Here is a 16,255-nt window from a genome sequence, read left to right as displayed (position 1 = left end):
AAACAAATTTATTGAAAAGCAGAACTTTTATTACATCTCACTAAATAAACTTTCCACTTTGGTAATCTCAATCTTAAACATTTGATTGATGTTAACAAAATCATAGTATTATTATTGTAAAGCTTTCAGGTCTTGAGAGTATTGTAACTTTGTAAGACCTAGTAGACTATACATAATGCACTTGCACTTATGTTTATAATTATATATGTACACATGAACTAAAAACTAACTTGCTAGTCCTAAAATAGACTTGGGGCAAAGGAGATCAATCAGTTCAGTTTACAGCCGATGGTGAATGCTTATTCTGCGCAAACGGCTTGATCGGCTGGCCTCGCAACAGATTGCCATCCGGTATAGTGATGAAGAACTTGCTTTAGATCATCTGTAGGAGCTCCCACTGTCCATGTGAGATAGTGTTCACTCGGATGAAACACCTTAATGCCAATATTCTCTGTCATCAACCCTGGTTGAGCACCGTTTAAAAATATATCTCCTTCAGAAATTATGTGTCCAGTTGCTTCAGCTTCCTTGTCTGCTGCCTGTGGAGATGTCACCAAATCAATCTTTCATCAGATATGTCATGAAAAGTCGGTAGAAATGATCCTCAAAATATGTGTTTGTGTCTGTGCTTCATAGTAGATGGTAACGCAAATAACTAAATAACTAGTATCAATTGTACGTCAAGCGAAAAATATTAGCACATCAAGCAAACTAAAACAAACTTCCAAATTGCTCGGATACAAACAAATACAATAGGAAGTGATCAATATCATGAGCAAGTATTTCATAATTCCTCGCCATATTTGTAATTTCCTTTGAAGTATTGCTTAATATATAAACGATTCCAATACAAGCTAAAGCATAACTTGAGAACTATTAAGAGGTAGACAAACCTTCTCATGAAGATACTTAAAAGCAACCTTCTTCTGGCCCGCTTCATAGATATTATGTTGAGAGAATATCTGGTATCCACAAATAATGAAATGATAAATCAAAACTTGTTTAGAAGTTCACCCTAAAAACAATGAGAACAATGAGCACATAATCACCTGGGATTCAACACTTGCACAAACAGCATATATACCCCAGTTTCTGGTGTAATTGTTGTACAGATGTACTTTTGCGAACCTAACACGAGGATGCCTTTGTCGAGTACCATTGAAAAAACAGTGGTGTATGGTGATCTTCATGCATCTATCATCAACATGTTTGGGATCTGATCCAATGAGTATTGTTTTGTCATGCTGATGAAAGTGACACCTGCAAACAGTGGAGGAAATCAAAACTTCTCCAATAAAAGCCTAAATAAATCGTGCGTAAAAGAAATACAATTCCGACCCAGACCCCATGCAGTTAGGGGATCATCCATTTGGTGCAGTTACACAATCTAAACCAACGGGTAAAGATCATAAAACTTGGGCTGAGACATCGGATTTTGATGCGGCAGAAACCATAATGCGCTACGATTATGGCCAGATTTGGCCGCAATACAATACAACACAACAGCAATCGTTACCACACACGCTGTTTAAAAGCCTGTTTCCAACTTTTTAAATTGGATTGAAAACACTATGTGAGAATGTGAGTCATCCTATGGACAGTCCAAATTGCCAGACCACAAATTTCTCGACTACAGGAATTTAAATCCAATTAATCTCACCTTGAAATTGTAATATCAGTGCTTCCTCGAGTGATATCAATGAGCCCATCTTCAAAATCACTGAGAGTGCAACGATCTATCCATATATGTTTTGAATTAGGTTTAATCTGAATAGCATCAACATCAGGTCCTCTGCCCCCTTCGATCTCTAAATTACAAATGATTACATGTTCACATTCCTTCAGCCGAAAACCCTTTCCAGTCAGCTTAATCCTTTGGCCCCTTCCATCAATGGTCTTGTATGATGACACACTCAAGTAAGACGAAAGTTGAATTGTACCAGAAACCTCAAACACAATCCACAAAGGCTCTTTTTTGCGACATGCGTCACGCAATGATCCCGGTCCATCATCTACATTCATAACAATCCAACATATCAATATCACAGCCAATTTGGTTTAATAAAATCATTGACTAAATAGCAAATTACCCCCTTAACGATTGAGCAAGTCCTCAAATTTACAAAATAGCAAATTAGTCCCTTAAATTAATTTTGGAAAAGAAATTAGTCCTGGATCTGGATTGCATGCAGTCCTGCAGTCAGGACAGATCTGACCGTACAATCATGATCGGATGTTCCTGATTGAAAGAAGATTTGATCGGACTGTATGACTGCTTTATATTTGGACCGTTCGATCTTAATCAGACGGTCAGGTCTGTCCTAACTGCATGCAGTCCAAATCCCATAAATTAAGGGACACCGATAAATTTAGTCCCTCCATCAAAATATCTCCCTGTTAAACCTTCAGCAAAAGCAACGAAAGATTTACCTATTAACTTGAATAGTCTAATGCTGCATCAAGACAGGTATAGAAAATTCAAAATTGTGATACTAAATTTGGAAAACTAACGTTCAATTTCAAGGACTTCGCAAATTTGAGATAGTAAATTGATAGTCCCCTACAATTTCAATTTTCAAGTACTTAAATTCTCATTTACTCTAAAATGATCCATATACATTAGGGTCCGTTTGATTTGTAAAAAGTAAGTACTAGACAGATCAACACGACAATACAACTGAAATTATCATGTTCAGCCCTATCCATTATTTTAGTAAGCCACCTGCACTCTACCTTAAGTTTCCTTCTATTTCAATATAAGCTACTAAACTGAAACTAAGAATTTATTAATAATATTGACAAAGTAACAAGAATTTATCATAAATGAATAAAGTAAAAAAAAAAAAAACCTTTACCTAAGAGTGATGTGACATGATAAAGAGAACCATGAAGTCCACCGGTTGCGAAGCGGCCAAAGCCTTCAGCCTGAGCGGCGAGGGAACGGAGAGTAATGTCGGCGTTGGCGTAAGGCAAAGAAATCATGTTGTTGTTGTTTGGTGGATTATGAAGCTGAGAAGTAGAACCGTATTTATAAGGTGGAGTAGGAGGAGGAACCGTGTTGTTTGGAACGGAAAAACGGTGTTTGCGATGATGATGTCCATGTGCGTTACCCATTTGTGTTTGTGGTGATGTAACTTTCAGTTCTCTGTTGAATTGTTGCAACCGAAAGTGACAATAACAAATAAATTTATGGTGGTAACGAATCTCACTTCAATTTATTCCTTTCCTTGTTACAGTGTATGTTAGTTGTTGTCACAGTGTAACTAACCGACATCCCTGCTTCCGTTTTTGTGCTACAAAGTACAGCGCTATTGTTATTCGTTTTAAGGCCAATGCTAGGGTGGGAGACCATGACATGTCTCTCACCGGTGCACCATATGATATGTGGATTGGATTGAATGTGTACATGATATTATGGTGTACTGTCAGTATTATATTATTTATATTTTTTTTGAAAAAAAAAAGTTTTAAATTTTTCTGGAAAAAAGTTTTCTATCTTTTTTTCGGGCACAAAATTTTCGATTTTTTCTTTTGGAAAAAAAGTTCCTAATTTTTGGGGGAAAAAATTTCGATTTCACATAAAAGCAATTCCAGAGTTTTTCTGGGAAAAAAATTTTCCGTTCTTTTTTCGGGAAAAAAGTTTCGGATATTTTTCAAAAAAAAAAAGTTTTTGTTTTTTTATGGAAAAAGTTCAGATTTTTCCCAAAAAAAATTTCCGATTTTTTGGGAAAAATAGTTTCGAAATGTTCACCTAAAAATTATTGTCGATACAAAAAAGAGTAAAAAAATAGAAAATATTTGAAACTTTTTTTTCCGAATAAAATATTGGATCTTTTTCAGAAAAAAAATCGGAAACTTTATTTTCGGAAAATATCCGAAACTTTTTTTTTTTGAAAAAAGAACGAAAACTTTTTTGTTCAGCAAAGACTCCGGAATTGTTTTTTTCTAAAATCGAAACTTTTTTCCTTAAAAATTTGGAACTTTTTTTTCGAAAAAAAAAACCGAAATTTTTTTTCCAAAAAAAAAATAGAAAAATTTTATCCGGAAAAATTGAAAACTTTTTTTTTTCAAAAAAATTAATAAATAATATAATACTGACAGTACACCATAATATCATGTACACATTCAATCCAATCCACATATCATATGGTGCACCGGTGAGAGACATGTCATGGTCTCCCACCCTAGCATTGGCCTCGTTTTAAAGCTAAACTAGTTTAAAGATAGATATTTGAGTTTTTTACAGAAAATTTATTTTAAATTAAATATTTAAAAATTTGTTATATAATATTGTTAAAATATAAGTGGAATTAGGTCCCGTTTGGATTAGCTTATTCAAACAGTTAATGCAATTTTTATATATTATTATAAGTTTTTCAAGATAGTTTATGATAAAATAGCTTATAAAAATACAATTTTCACTAGTGTGAACTTATAGAATAGCATAAAATCTAATTTATATTGCATAAGTTCAAAAATAAGCTAACCCAAACAGGGCCTTATTGTGTTAATTATTTCTTATAAACTTATTTATTCAATTCTTTATGTTTTAGTGACAAATAATGGTCTCGTGTATATTTTTAATAAAAAAATTAGAAATTTTATTATGAATATTTAAGGTAATTTAGTAAGTTCGATACTAATTAACTTTATTGTATATTTTAAATTAAAAAAATTAGAAATTTTATTCAGAATATTTAAGGTAATTTAGTAAGTTCGATACTAATTAACTTATTAAATTATTATTAATTATTGTTTTTTCCCTATTTTTATGTAGGGATTGTTAAGTTTTGTTCCTATCTATAATATATTTTATTCCTATTTTTAAGCATATCATCTTTCTATATTTTTTTAAAGATTTTTTAGTAAATTACAATGAATGATATAAAATTTGCAACGTGGTTAGCAGTAATAAGGATAAATTAGGATCTTTGGTGGTAATCGATTTTAATATATTAGTAATAGTAATAGATTAAAAATTTTATTAGGAATATTTAAGGTAATTTAGTAAGTTCGATACTGATTAACTTTATTGTATTATTATTAATTATTGTTTTTTTTTCGAGTTTAATTGTTGTGCACAGTCGGTGTAAAGATTCTTTACACATATATCAAATGATGCGTTGCCACATCATTTAATGAATGTGACACATCATGTGTTTTTAAATACCATACATGATGTGTCGGTATATTATTGGATGCATGTGTAAAATAACTTTACACTGACGGTGCATATAAATTAATTTTTTTATCTATTTTTATGTATAGATTGTTATGTTTTATTCCTATGTATAATCTATTTTGCTCCTACTTTTAACCATATTATCTTTCTATATTTTTTTAAAAAATATTTGTTTTAGTAAAATTACAATGAAGAATATAAAACTTGGAACGTGGTTAACAATAATAAGGATAAATTAGGAACTTTGGTCGTAATCGATTTTAATATATTAGTAATTGATAAATACGAGTTAAGAGATAACGACGAAATTATTATTTCAAACTCTCAGACACTCTTCGAATTAGGTATGTCCTAGTGTCAGATATATATATATGTGTTGGTGTCATACACCGATACTTACTATTACATTACATTTTTTTTTTTTTTAAAAAAAAAACTGGGTATCCGGCCCTAGGACCGACTAATCCAAGAGGACCAATCCCACCGTCCACTTGCGGGAGCCCATTTAAAGCGAGAGTTTTTTTTTCTTTGTAAGGACTTAGCCCACAAAAATTGGCACCAGGGGGAATTGAACCTGAGATCTTGAGAGGAGCATACTCCAAGGACCCAAGCCAACACCACTAGACCAACTCCAAGTGGGTTTACATTACATTATGTTATTTTCTTATATTATTATTAGTGATGTCGCTGTGTCAGGGTCCATTTTTTACGGGCCTGAGCATCGGTTAGTTTCGGTCGATTTTGGGCCAGAAATCACAAAACTGATAAAAATCGCAACCATTTAATTTGACTTCAATTCCGACCATCTACGTAGTCGATTTGTTCAAGTGTCAGATTGCACGGGTGGCGAATAGAACGGGTTGATTGTTACATATTGGATTGAAATTTTATTGCTACATCTAAAAGTCCATTGAATTAAAAATTATCATTATTCAAATAGTTCAATACATCGTACACAATACAACAAAAGATAGAAGAACTAAATAAACAACAAAGAGAATGAGATGCACTTACTTTGTGGACCGGGCAATGGACTAAAAGGAAAATTAATTAGGTCCAATAAGTTCAAATTAGCAAAGCCCAATCAAAAGTGATCCATAAAGACTCAATAGACGAGACGGCGAGATAAAGTGACGTGGCGAGATGAAGTGACGTGGCGCTAACAGGTCTATAACACTGTGTCGTGCCCAAAATATCTTCTCCTCCCAGACTTTAAACTGCTTAGCTTCACGTGGAAGAAATCATCACCTCCATGACCTTCCATAGTTTGAGGACGAAGGAAAGAATAACCACCCATAATTTTACGTTGGCTCGCCGGAGAAGACGGTGATGGCCGAAGAACTAGGGAATCAAACTTGGAGAAGAAAGAATTTGCTGCCTATAAATAGCTTCACATATTCATTCTAAAAGAGACACATATACATCGGTCCATCATTGATCAAACTTATGTAAATTTATTCTCACATTATTAATAATATAACCCCCTTGAGTGTTCACCAGAACATTTTAGCGCTCACCGTGGGGCTGAGGTAAAAACGTTTTTCTCAGCCAACCACGTCAATCTAGACGAAAAAACGAACATCTTCACATGGCTGGAGATCATAGTAATCATGATAACTCTAACGCTGCAACCCTGCAAGCCGCCATCCTCGAAATTCGACATTTGCAGACCCAGATGGCGGCCATTGAGACAGAGAGAGCGGAAGAGCGTGAGAAAGAAAAAAGAGCTTCATAGGAGGAAGAAGGAGAAGGTGTTGTTGATTCTCAACCTCTAGCGCAACACCTATGGGACACTCAAGTCCTAGAAGGAATCAAGGTCCCTCACCTTCCTTCCTTCTATGGAAAAACAGACCCATTAGAACACCTAACGGCGGTAGGCACGCAAACTGCCATAATAATTGCCCCAGAGCATTTAAAGTGCAAATTGCTATTTGGAATGTTCAAGGACGCAGCATTACGCCGGTACATGAATCTTCCAAAAAATTATATTGAAAGTTATGCCGACTTCCACAAGAAATTCATCCATCAATTTGCTGGATCAAAACACGTGAAAGTCACGTCAACTAGCCTTTTTTCAAATCGCGAAAGCCACGCAGCATCATTGCGTGATTACTTGGCTAGATTTAGCGAAGCCACCATAAAGGTTTCAAATCCTAGCGGCTTTTCACAATGGTCTGAGGGCGGGACACTTCAATGAATCTCTGGCCCAAAAGCCTGCATCTTCAATGCAAGAAATACGAACCCCACATTCCTACACATCACAACTCACCGTTGGATGATTGTCTAATCTAAGTGTTGCAAGAAATACGAACCCCACATTCTTATGCCAAATCTAAGTGTGTTAAATGATTGTCTTTGTTTTTCTCATGATTTCAAACAAACTCATTTTATTATATGGCAAATGAGAGAATTTGGAGTTGAAGACTCTTAGACTCAATTTCTTAAAATTAGTTATCATGATCTTCAATTAAATGGTCACTCGTACTTTAGTTTGTTTCCATTATGCCTGTCAGAGAAGAATGATACCCTATTATATTGACAAAAAATCGGGAAAGCAGAGCACTTCTTTATAACTGGAGAGATAATAGGGCAAGAAGAATCAATACATATTGGTTTGTCAACAATGTCTATGACAAGGATTATGTTGAAAGTTTGGTTTCATATCATTGAAAGTAAGTTCCTCTGCAGCGATATATTGGTTTTAATGATCCTATTTCCATGTTTATGTATGAAGATATTTTTGCTAATTAATTAATATATGTTGAAAGAGTCTTGTTATGATTGTGTTTACACCAAGTAGTAGCACATATCTTTGTTGAATGGCAAACCCAATATTATCTATACCGAATCATGATATTTCTTTGTTACCTGTGGCTTGTGTTCATGGTGGCACAAGTTAAGGCTGTTGCTGCACAATTAAACGTTAGCCAGCTCCTTACCAAGCATCTCTAATTAGATTAACGACCTTCTTTTTTTTCTTTCCTTTTTCCGGCATTTTTGTATTATTTATACTTTAGATAGGAAGTTATTTGGTTTCAACTCAGATTTCTTGAACTGGTTTTAAATTTATCTTGGATTCATGCAAATCAGTGCATGTATTTGTTTGTAGGCTTTCAAAAGCATTAAAATGGGTTAATTTGATTTTATAACTTCTTTTTAAGTTTTAAATTTTAATATACCTTCAAGCCAATGATATCAACATATATGTGTGGCAGTGTGGCTATGATTGTTTTCTTAATTTCTTTGCTGATATATAATTTGGATTTGATAAATTCATTCAACCATGAATTATGTCAAGATAGAAACTTTGGGTAGAATACTTACTTTGAACCTTGTATTTTCCTTTTATACTAGACTAGTAAAGATAATTTATTCCTTTAATGTATCATGTATGTAATAAAACAATCATAGTCAACTAATTTCATGCTATCATAACCCACTATGTATTGTCTTTGGTAATTTTATTCTATTACACTAAAAATTGCTTTAGAGTTTAGAAGTTAAGTAATTTCTGAGTTGCCTTCTGAGGATCTTTCCAGTCGCAGATCTCGGTATTTTGTCGGTGAAGACAACTTTCCGAACCTTCTTGTGTGGAGCAACCTGCCATAAATAAGAGTTAAAACCATTCCAATACTAATATAGACACCATGACATTGATGCAAGTACGTAGTAATATAATTAAAATATCAAGAAGAACCTGTTTCGCAACATAATCGATAACGTCCTTTAGAGAAAGTACACTTCCAGTCTTCTTAACCACAAATGCCACTGGAATCTCCCCAGCTTCTTCATCCTTGGCACTGATATGGAAAATGATATAAACACTTGAGGTTATATTTATATGTCCAAAGAGGCACAATAAAAGACATTGAAGTTCATATACTTACCTTGTAACGGCGACATCAACTATTTCTGGATGCAAAATTAACACAGCTTCTAAATCACCAGGAGCAATCTGTAACATATCATGTGTGATATACATGAGAACAATGCATACAAATATGTATCATCACTTTGTTTTTAATAAAACCAAAAACCATATACCTGAAAGCCCTTGTATTTGATCATGTCTTTCAATCGATCAGACAAATATAAATATCCATCCTGATCAAAATAAACTATATCTCCAGTATGTAGCCAACCATCTTGATCAATTGTTGACATTGTAGCTTCCTTATTATTCAAGTATCCTATGAAATAAAGGAAAAATGTTTTGCTAATAGTTTCAAATTTCCATTGGAATAGCAACAAAACAGGCTTAAGGAATATAGATTGCTTACAATATACCAAACCTTTTTCAGGTTTCAAAGAAAACAGTTGAAGTCATTGAATCAATCTCATGCAAATGTAGGTTAAGATTGCTTACAATAGACCAAACCTTTTTTAATATTTTTAGTTATATCTATTAAGAAAAACACAGATTTTTTTACCTTTCATAATTGAAGGCCCTCTCAACCAAATCTCACCACTGCTGCCTGGAGGCAAAAATGCACCACTATTGCAGTCTACTACTTTTGCCTCCATGTTTGGAGCTAACAATCCTAGTGAAGAATAGTTGTGAAACTTTTCTGTATTGAAGCCGTGTGCTACTGTTCCTCCCGACTCAGTCATTCCATAACCCTAAAAAGAAACAATTTTACAGCTGCACATTCTTAACATAATCAAACAAAGATCAATTTTATTCCAAGGTTTTTTACCTGTATAAAATCAACATTAGGGAAAGCTTGAACAAAATCATTGATGGCTGCTATGCTCAAAGGTGCTGCACTGCAAGTGACCTGTCTTAAACTCTGCAACTTACTTCCCTTAACACCCTTTGCCTTCGTTGTCAATGCCGACAATATCGGTGGAACAACATTAAAATGTGTAACATTATATTTACCAATTGCCGTAATAGCCTCATCAATGTCAAATTTCCTCATTACTACGATTGTTGAGCCCAACGACAATAATCCCATGGCAAAATGCGATAAACCATATATATGGAACATTGGCACAACAGCTAGATACACCTTTTTGGAACTAGGGTACTCATATTGAGAAGCTTGTAACCTCATAAAAAGCTCAACCATAGCAATAAAATTTCTATGAGTTAAAACGACTCCTTTGCTCATACCTGTTGTACCGGAAGAGTACAATATAGCAGCATTGTCTTCTTGTTTAATAACCGGCTTTTGAGATAAATCGAAGTTACCATAAATCAGGTTAAAAAAACATGAGAAAGATTCATGCTTCAAAACCTTTTCATTTTCTGGCACAACAATAATAGGCATGCCTAATGGCTCTAGTTTCTTAACATTTTCAGGTATAGTAAAAGCAAAACTTGCACCACTATCATTAACTTGCTTACGAATTTCGCCAGCACTACTTAGAGGATTCAATGGTGTAACAACAGCACCTAGATACATAACACCTAATAGTACAATGGGATAGTAAATTGAATTTGGAAGTAGAAGCAAAACAACATCACGTTGTGAAACACCCATTTTATGAAGACCAGAAGCCATTGATTTGACTAAAGGTAGCAACTTTGAGTAAGAAATAGAAGACCCAGTTGAGTGATCAATAAGGGCCAAAACCCCATCATGAGGGTGAGAAAAAATGAAGGAAACAAGGTCGAGAAAAGGGTCGGTTGGAATGTTCCTAGGAGAGTGTATACTGTTGTAAATTCCAGTTTTTGATGAATACCAGTGAGGGTGAGTGATGGTGTTTTGGGGCATTTTGAAGTTGAAATTTGCAGCTATTGTTGAAATTTTGAATGCTGTTATGATTTATGATGATTGTTGGGTGTGTGAAATGTGAATGCCATTTATAAAGAATGAGGCATGGCATTTGCCTAATTTGGTGTACAATTGAATGTGTTTGTGGAAATATTAATATGAATTAGGAGCATAAAAGCTACGTTTTGGGACCATAATCACCACGTTTAGAATTTGGAAACGTGGAGTATTTGGAACCATAAGCATCATATTTGGAATTTGGAAATTGTGTTTGGAAGAGTAGGCATGCAAAGGGGGTTTCGCTCAGACACATGACATGAACCAACGAAAGGGGGTTTTACTTTTTCACCTTCATCCAACCGCGATAGTCTGTTCCACAAAATCACTCCACTACACGCACTTTAGTGTACCTGAAATATAGTTGATTTCTACCGGACATCGGTGTAAAATTAAATTTACCCTAATGAGACCAGTATTCTCCGGATTAAATGGTCTTTTTGAGTTGGATGTCGTGTGTCTAAAAAAAATAAAGCATAATCGTTAAACTCTATAATTGTTTCTAACAAAAAATAAGTTGTAAATTTTGTTACTTAATAAATTATAAGATGACAAAAGTACTTATATATTACTCACCATCAAAGTCCTTATATCAATTTGAATTTAAAATTTTGTTGGATCTAAAGCTAAATCCTTACCAACGTTATGAATCTCCGTTAAAATTTCTTATCTTCAATTTTTAAGAGTTTTGGAAGACTATATAGTCATGATTAAAAAAAAGGCAAATGCTAAATAGTGCCCCGGGGCACTCTTTAAGCCCTTAAATAGTAAGTTTTTTATAGAATTTTTACGAAAATGCGTAAAGTTAACGCATTGGAAATTGGAGTGTTTAAATTTTTGAATAAAAAGTTTCTTTTAATGGAATACTTAAAGAGTGCCCCGGGGGCACTCGTTAGCAAGACTCTAAAAAAAATTAGTTTTTTATACTGATTTTGACAATAGGTTTGTTACGTAATTTGTTTGGCAAATGATGTTACTGGTTTTGGCAAATCATACGTTTTGGTTATTGTACTTTTAGTAGTGGCTTTTTATTTTTACAAGATTCTAGTAATGGTTTTTTGTCTTTGGAAATGGGTTTGAAGCTGTATTTTTTTTTACCACCAGTATCCGGTCCACTGGACTGCTTAATTAATTTGGTTCGGGGGTCAGTTTTGGCATCAAGTGGTTTCAGCCTCCTCTCGATCGTAGATGCGGGGAATCGAACTGTGGTCCTCCCTACCAAACTCAACGTCAATCATCAATGGACCAACTAGGATCTTTGACCCATTGACTTTCAATAGACTTTCTAAATATTCATACAACTTATATTCTTTTGAGATTCATAAGACTGATCATTTAGTCAATAATAAGATATATATTATTGTTCTGGATTGAGCCTAGCCTAGATGCTCAAAAGCTGAGGAAACTGCTAACTGGACCGTCGAGCAAGGCCCAATAAGGAGCAGCCTGCGAAGACCTTTGTTTCATGCACAACTTATATATACTCCACTCATGCAGTGGAGTCAGGTACGCATTCTACACTTACAGAAAACCTTTGTTTCACTCTCATTGACTTGAGCGTCGGAGTACCTACAGGTACACAACCCCCTCCTTTTACCGGCGTCGGGACGGAACAACGCCGGACACGGTCACTTTTCTGATTAGGTAAGATCAATTACATTCTATTCTATATATATCATTTACATAAATTATTGTTATTTGTCAGACAAGTCCTAGTTCAATTGACAAAATTGTTTGTTATTCTGGTGTTTTTTTAGTCCGATTCGGCGTAAGTAAGTATAACTCTGCAGCAGTTCATGGCAGCATAAGTAATGTGAATTTGAGAAACAAATGAAGCTTGAATACAAAAGCCACAAAACATAACATGAAACTTAAGACAAAGCATAAACAAGGAACCGTAAAACAGAGTTACCATAAACAAAAAACTGGTAAAAAAGAAAAACTATTTACCAAAACTACCAACAAATCAGTAATTGAAACAAGCAAATCATGACATTCAAATTAAATTTATAAAATATAATCATATGGCCATTTTAAGCCTTACAACTAGATGCACTCATCTGCATTAAAACCAGTTCAAGAAATTATACTAAAATGTCGGAAAGAGGGGGAAAATAAAAGTTCATTAATCTAATTAGCAATGCTTGGTAGGAAGCTGGCCAACGTTGAATTCTGCGGCAACAGCCTCCAATTGTGCCGCCATGAACACAAGCCTGCACCACAAGTAACATGGGGGATTGGGGGTTATGCTATAGCCAATAACAAATTAAAGTCATCTTAAGAGAATGATATATAACACAACATGTAATATTGATTCTAACAAAAGATAAGTTCAAACAAGTAAATCTATGTAGAGGAACTTACTTTCAACAATATGAAAAAAAACTTTCAACATAATCCTTGCCATCATATTTGAACCATGATGGTTTATTGATTCTTCTTGCTCTATTATCTATCCAGTTATAAAGAATTGCTCGTCTTAAATGTTTGCTTGTCAATAATACGGTATCATTCTTCTTCGAAAGGCATAATGGAAACAAACGAAAGTATGGACGACAATATATTTGAAGATTAAGATAACTAATTTTAAGAAATTGAATCCAAGAGTCTTCAACTCCAAATTCTGTCATTTGCCATATAATAAAATGAGTTCGTTTGAAATCATGAGAAAAACAAAGACAGTCATTTAACACACTTAGAGTTGGCATACGAAATGGCACTTCATTGAAACCTTGAGGAGGCAGCAACTTAGTATGTGTCTCGAAACGCAAATCAAGTGAAATAATCACAAATTGCTCAATACTAATATCGTTGTAATCATAGTTCTTACCAAAGTAATCGCAAACTACCAACCAATTAACACTATTACTAAAATGCACAAACTTCATCTTCTTCCAACGATCATGAATGGCCCCCCCCCCGGAGAATCTTGAATATCTCTCCAAACGTTATGCTTTAAATTTAAAACTCTTACATTTGTTGTGCGCGGAATGAAACACACCACTTTATAAGTGTTACTTAAATTATCATACCCAAATGTGAAATTAAATTGGTAAGCTCCGGGTTCATCGGGATAATACCCTAATTTGTCTGATATTGTTCTCGTGGCCGGGTTCCAAACACGTAAGTACCACCACAAATCAGGAGGATTATCCCACCAATTATATCTATCCCAAGAACGAAAGAACAAGCAGATCAATCCATTGCAAGAACCAATTACATACCGACATTCCCTATCCTTATCAATCCGTTGATAGTAAAGATTCTTGGTAAGGCTGACATTCATTGAAGGTTTGTCAGCGGTGAAGACTAAGGACTTGGCAATGGCATATCTAAGCTTATGCCAGGAATCCATTTTGGTATGAATGAGCATCACATTTCGTGAAGATCGATTAAAGTGCTTTTCGAAGAATGTGGGATCGGAGATGAAGGAGTTGAATGGCTTACTTACACACTTCAGTCGAATGAGAGATTTGACAGGAAGGAAGGGAAGCACTTCTTTGATAAGATCAAAGGGGAGATATATTGTCGATTCCGGGGCAGCTGCTTGACGGCGGCGCCACTCTGACCTCTTTTGTCGGTGTCGCTCCGTCTTGGTTAGTGAGGGATTCATGATGCGGCGGCAAATAACACTTTAGCGGAATAGGAATATAGTACACTTTATTTATATATTCAGGTTTCTTGAGTAACAAGATAGTAGATTCTTTTTGCTTTTATTTTTATCATAAAAATAGTAGATTCGTTTTTCTTTTTTACCACAAAAATAGAGATTCTTTGCAAGCCATAAAAATAGTAGATTCATTTTATTTTATTTTTATAAGCAGATTCATTTTGTTTTTATTTTTACTATAAAAATAGTAGATTCAATAGTAGATTTGTTTTTATTTGAATTTTAAAAAAAAATAATAATTTTTGTTAAAAAATATATTAAAATCGATTACCACCAAAATTACTAATTTATCCTTATTACTTTTAACCACATTGCAAATTTTATATCCTTCATTGTAATTTTACTAAAAAAATTATATAGAAATAATATAACATAAATAATAAATAAAAAAGTTGATATGCTTCAAAATAGAAACAAAACAGATTATAGATTGAAACAAAACAGAACAAGATTTATTCAATCACATAGTTTGGGCCCCTCTACCAAGGCTAGTAGACATAGTTTATTATATCCAGAAAATTCAGCAGCTCCTTGCATCCCCAACTACGAGTGCCACATAACAACACATCGTAGTAGGCATCTGTCAGAAAGTCGTGCTGAAAAGCGCCATCTCCCATTATTGCCCGAACTACACCCCATAAAAAAACAATAAAACATATTAATACGATCAACTCAATAATCTATATTAAAAGGAAAAAAAAAGAGAATAAAATAGTCAATAAAAAAAATTATAGAAAAAATAAGATGAATATGCATAAAATTAGGATTATAGAAATAGAAATAGAAACATAAACAATATTTTCATAAGAAAAAATACTATTAACTATTAATAATAATAATAATAATAATAATAATAATAATGATATAATAATAAAGTTAATTACTAACAAATTTACTGTGTCAAAAAAAACAAATTTAATAAATTATCCTAAATATTCCTAATCAAATTTCTAATTTTTTATATATTTAAAAAAAAATCTAATTTTTTATTAAAAAAATATACACCAGACTATTATTTGCGACAAATACATAAAAATTGGATGATTTATCATTGATAATTAGTATCAAATTTATTCATTTAATAAGTTTTACAAAAAAAATATCACAATAGTTTCACTTATATTTTAACAATATTATATAACAAATTTATAAATTTTTTATTCTAAATAAATTTTCTACCATAATATAATGATAAACTTAAATATCGAATAAAAATCAATGACTCGTGTGAATGCATAATCTTTAAAATAGTATTTAATTTAATAAGCAACAAAAAAAAGGGTCTTGTGTTACGAATGTTAGAAAAAAATGTGTATGTTGACCCCAAAAAAAAAACAAAGAAAACAATGTGTATGTTTTACTAGTTTTTTGAAGTATTGCTATTGTTATTTCGATTTTTTTTTTTTGCATGATGTTATTTCAATTGAAAACTAGAAAAATACTTGTGTATTATCATAGCTTGATAATTATCGTATTAAGATAAATATTATAATATTAAAATATAATTTATCATAATTTGGTCTTAAGAGAACATGTTAACCAATTTGAAGATAAAAAATTTGTATAAAAAAATTATATATTTAACCCTGCTAAAAATTAAACACACAAATTTTAAAATAATATTTT

At 33.2% G+C, this 16,255-nt stretch overlaps 2 protein-coding genes across 2 annotated transcripts; both read right to left on the bottom strand.

The window, feature by feature from the left end:
* Positions 1 to 37: 37 nt before the first annotated feature.
* LOC123907617 (probable pectate lyase 4) lies at positions 38 to 3,297 on the bottom strand. Its single transcript, XM_045957953.1, has 5 exons — positions 2,856 to 3,297; positions 1,661 to 2,012; positions 1,050 to 1,260; positions 894 to 962; positions 38 to 539 (listed from the first exon to the last, which is right to left on the bottom strand). Exons 1-5 carry the CDS (start codon positions 3,112 to 3,114, stop codon positions 300 to 302), a joined length of 1,131 nt encoding a protein of 376 aa, XP_045813909.1. The 5' UTR covers positions 3,115 to 3,297; the 3' UTR covers positions 38 to 299.
* Positions 3,298 to 8,654: 5,357 nt separating this feature from the next.
* Positions 8,655 to 10,953, bottom strand: LOC123904275 (4-coumarate--CoA ligase-like 6; the record flags this gene model as incomplete). Its single annotated transcript, XM_045953958.1, has 6 exons — positions 8,655 to 8,782; positions 8,880 to 8,982; positions 9,070 to 9,137; positions 9,227 to 9,372; positions 9,613 to 9,802; positions 9,880 to 10,953. Coding segments are annotated over 6 exons (1,695 nt in total), but the record flags the coding sequence as incomplete, so codon positions are not given.
* Between the last annotated feature and the right edge of the window lie 5,302 nt (positions 10,954 to 16,255).

The sequence above is a fragment of the Trifolium pratense genome, linkage group LG2 (genome assembly GCF_020283565.1).
Source record: "Trifolium pratense cultivar HEN17-A07 linkage group LG2, ARS_RC_1.1, whole genome shotgun sequence".
NCBI classification, from domain to species: domain Eukaryota; kingdom Viridiplantae; phylum Streptophyta; class Magnoliopsida; order Fabales; family Fabaceae; genus Trifolium; species Trifolium pratense.
Note: the sequence above shows the minus strand (reverse complement) of the source record. Positions and strands in the feature narration are given on the sequence as shown.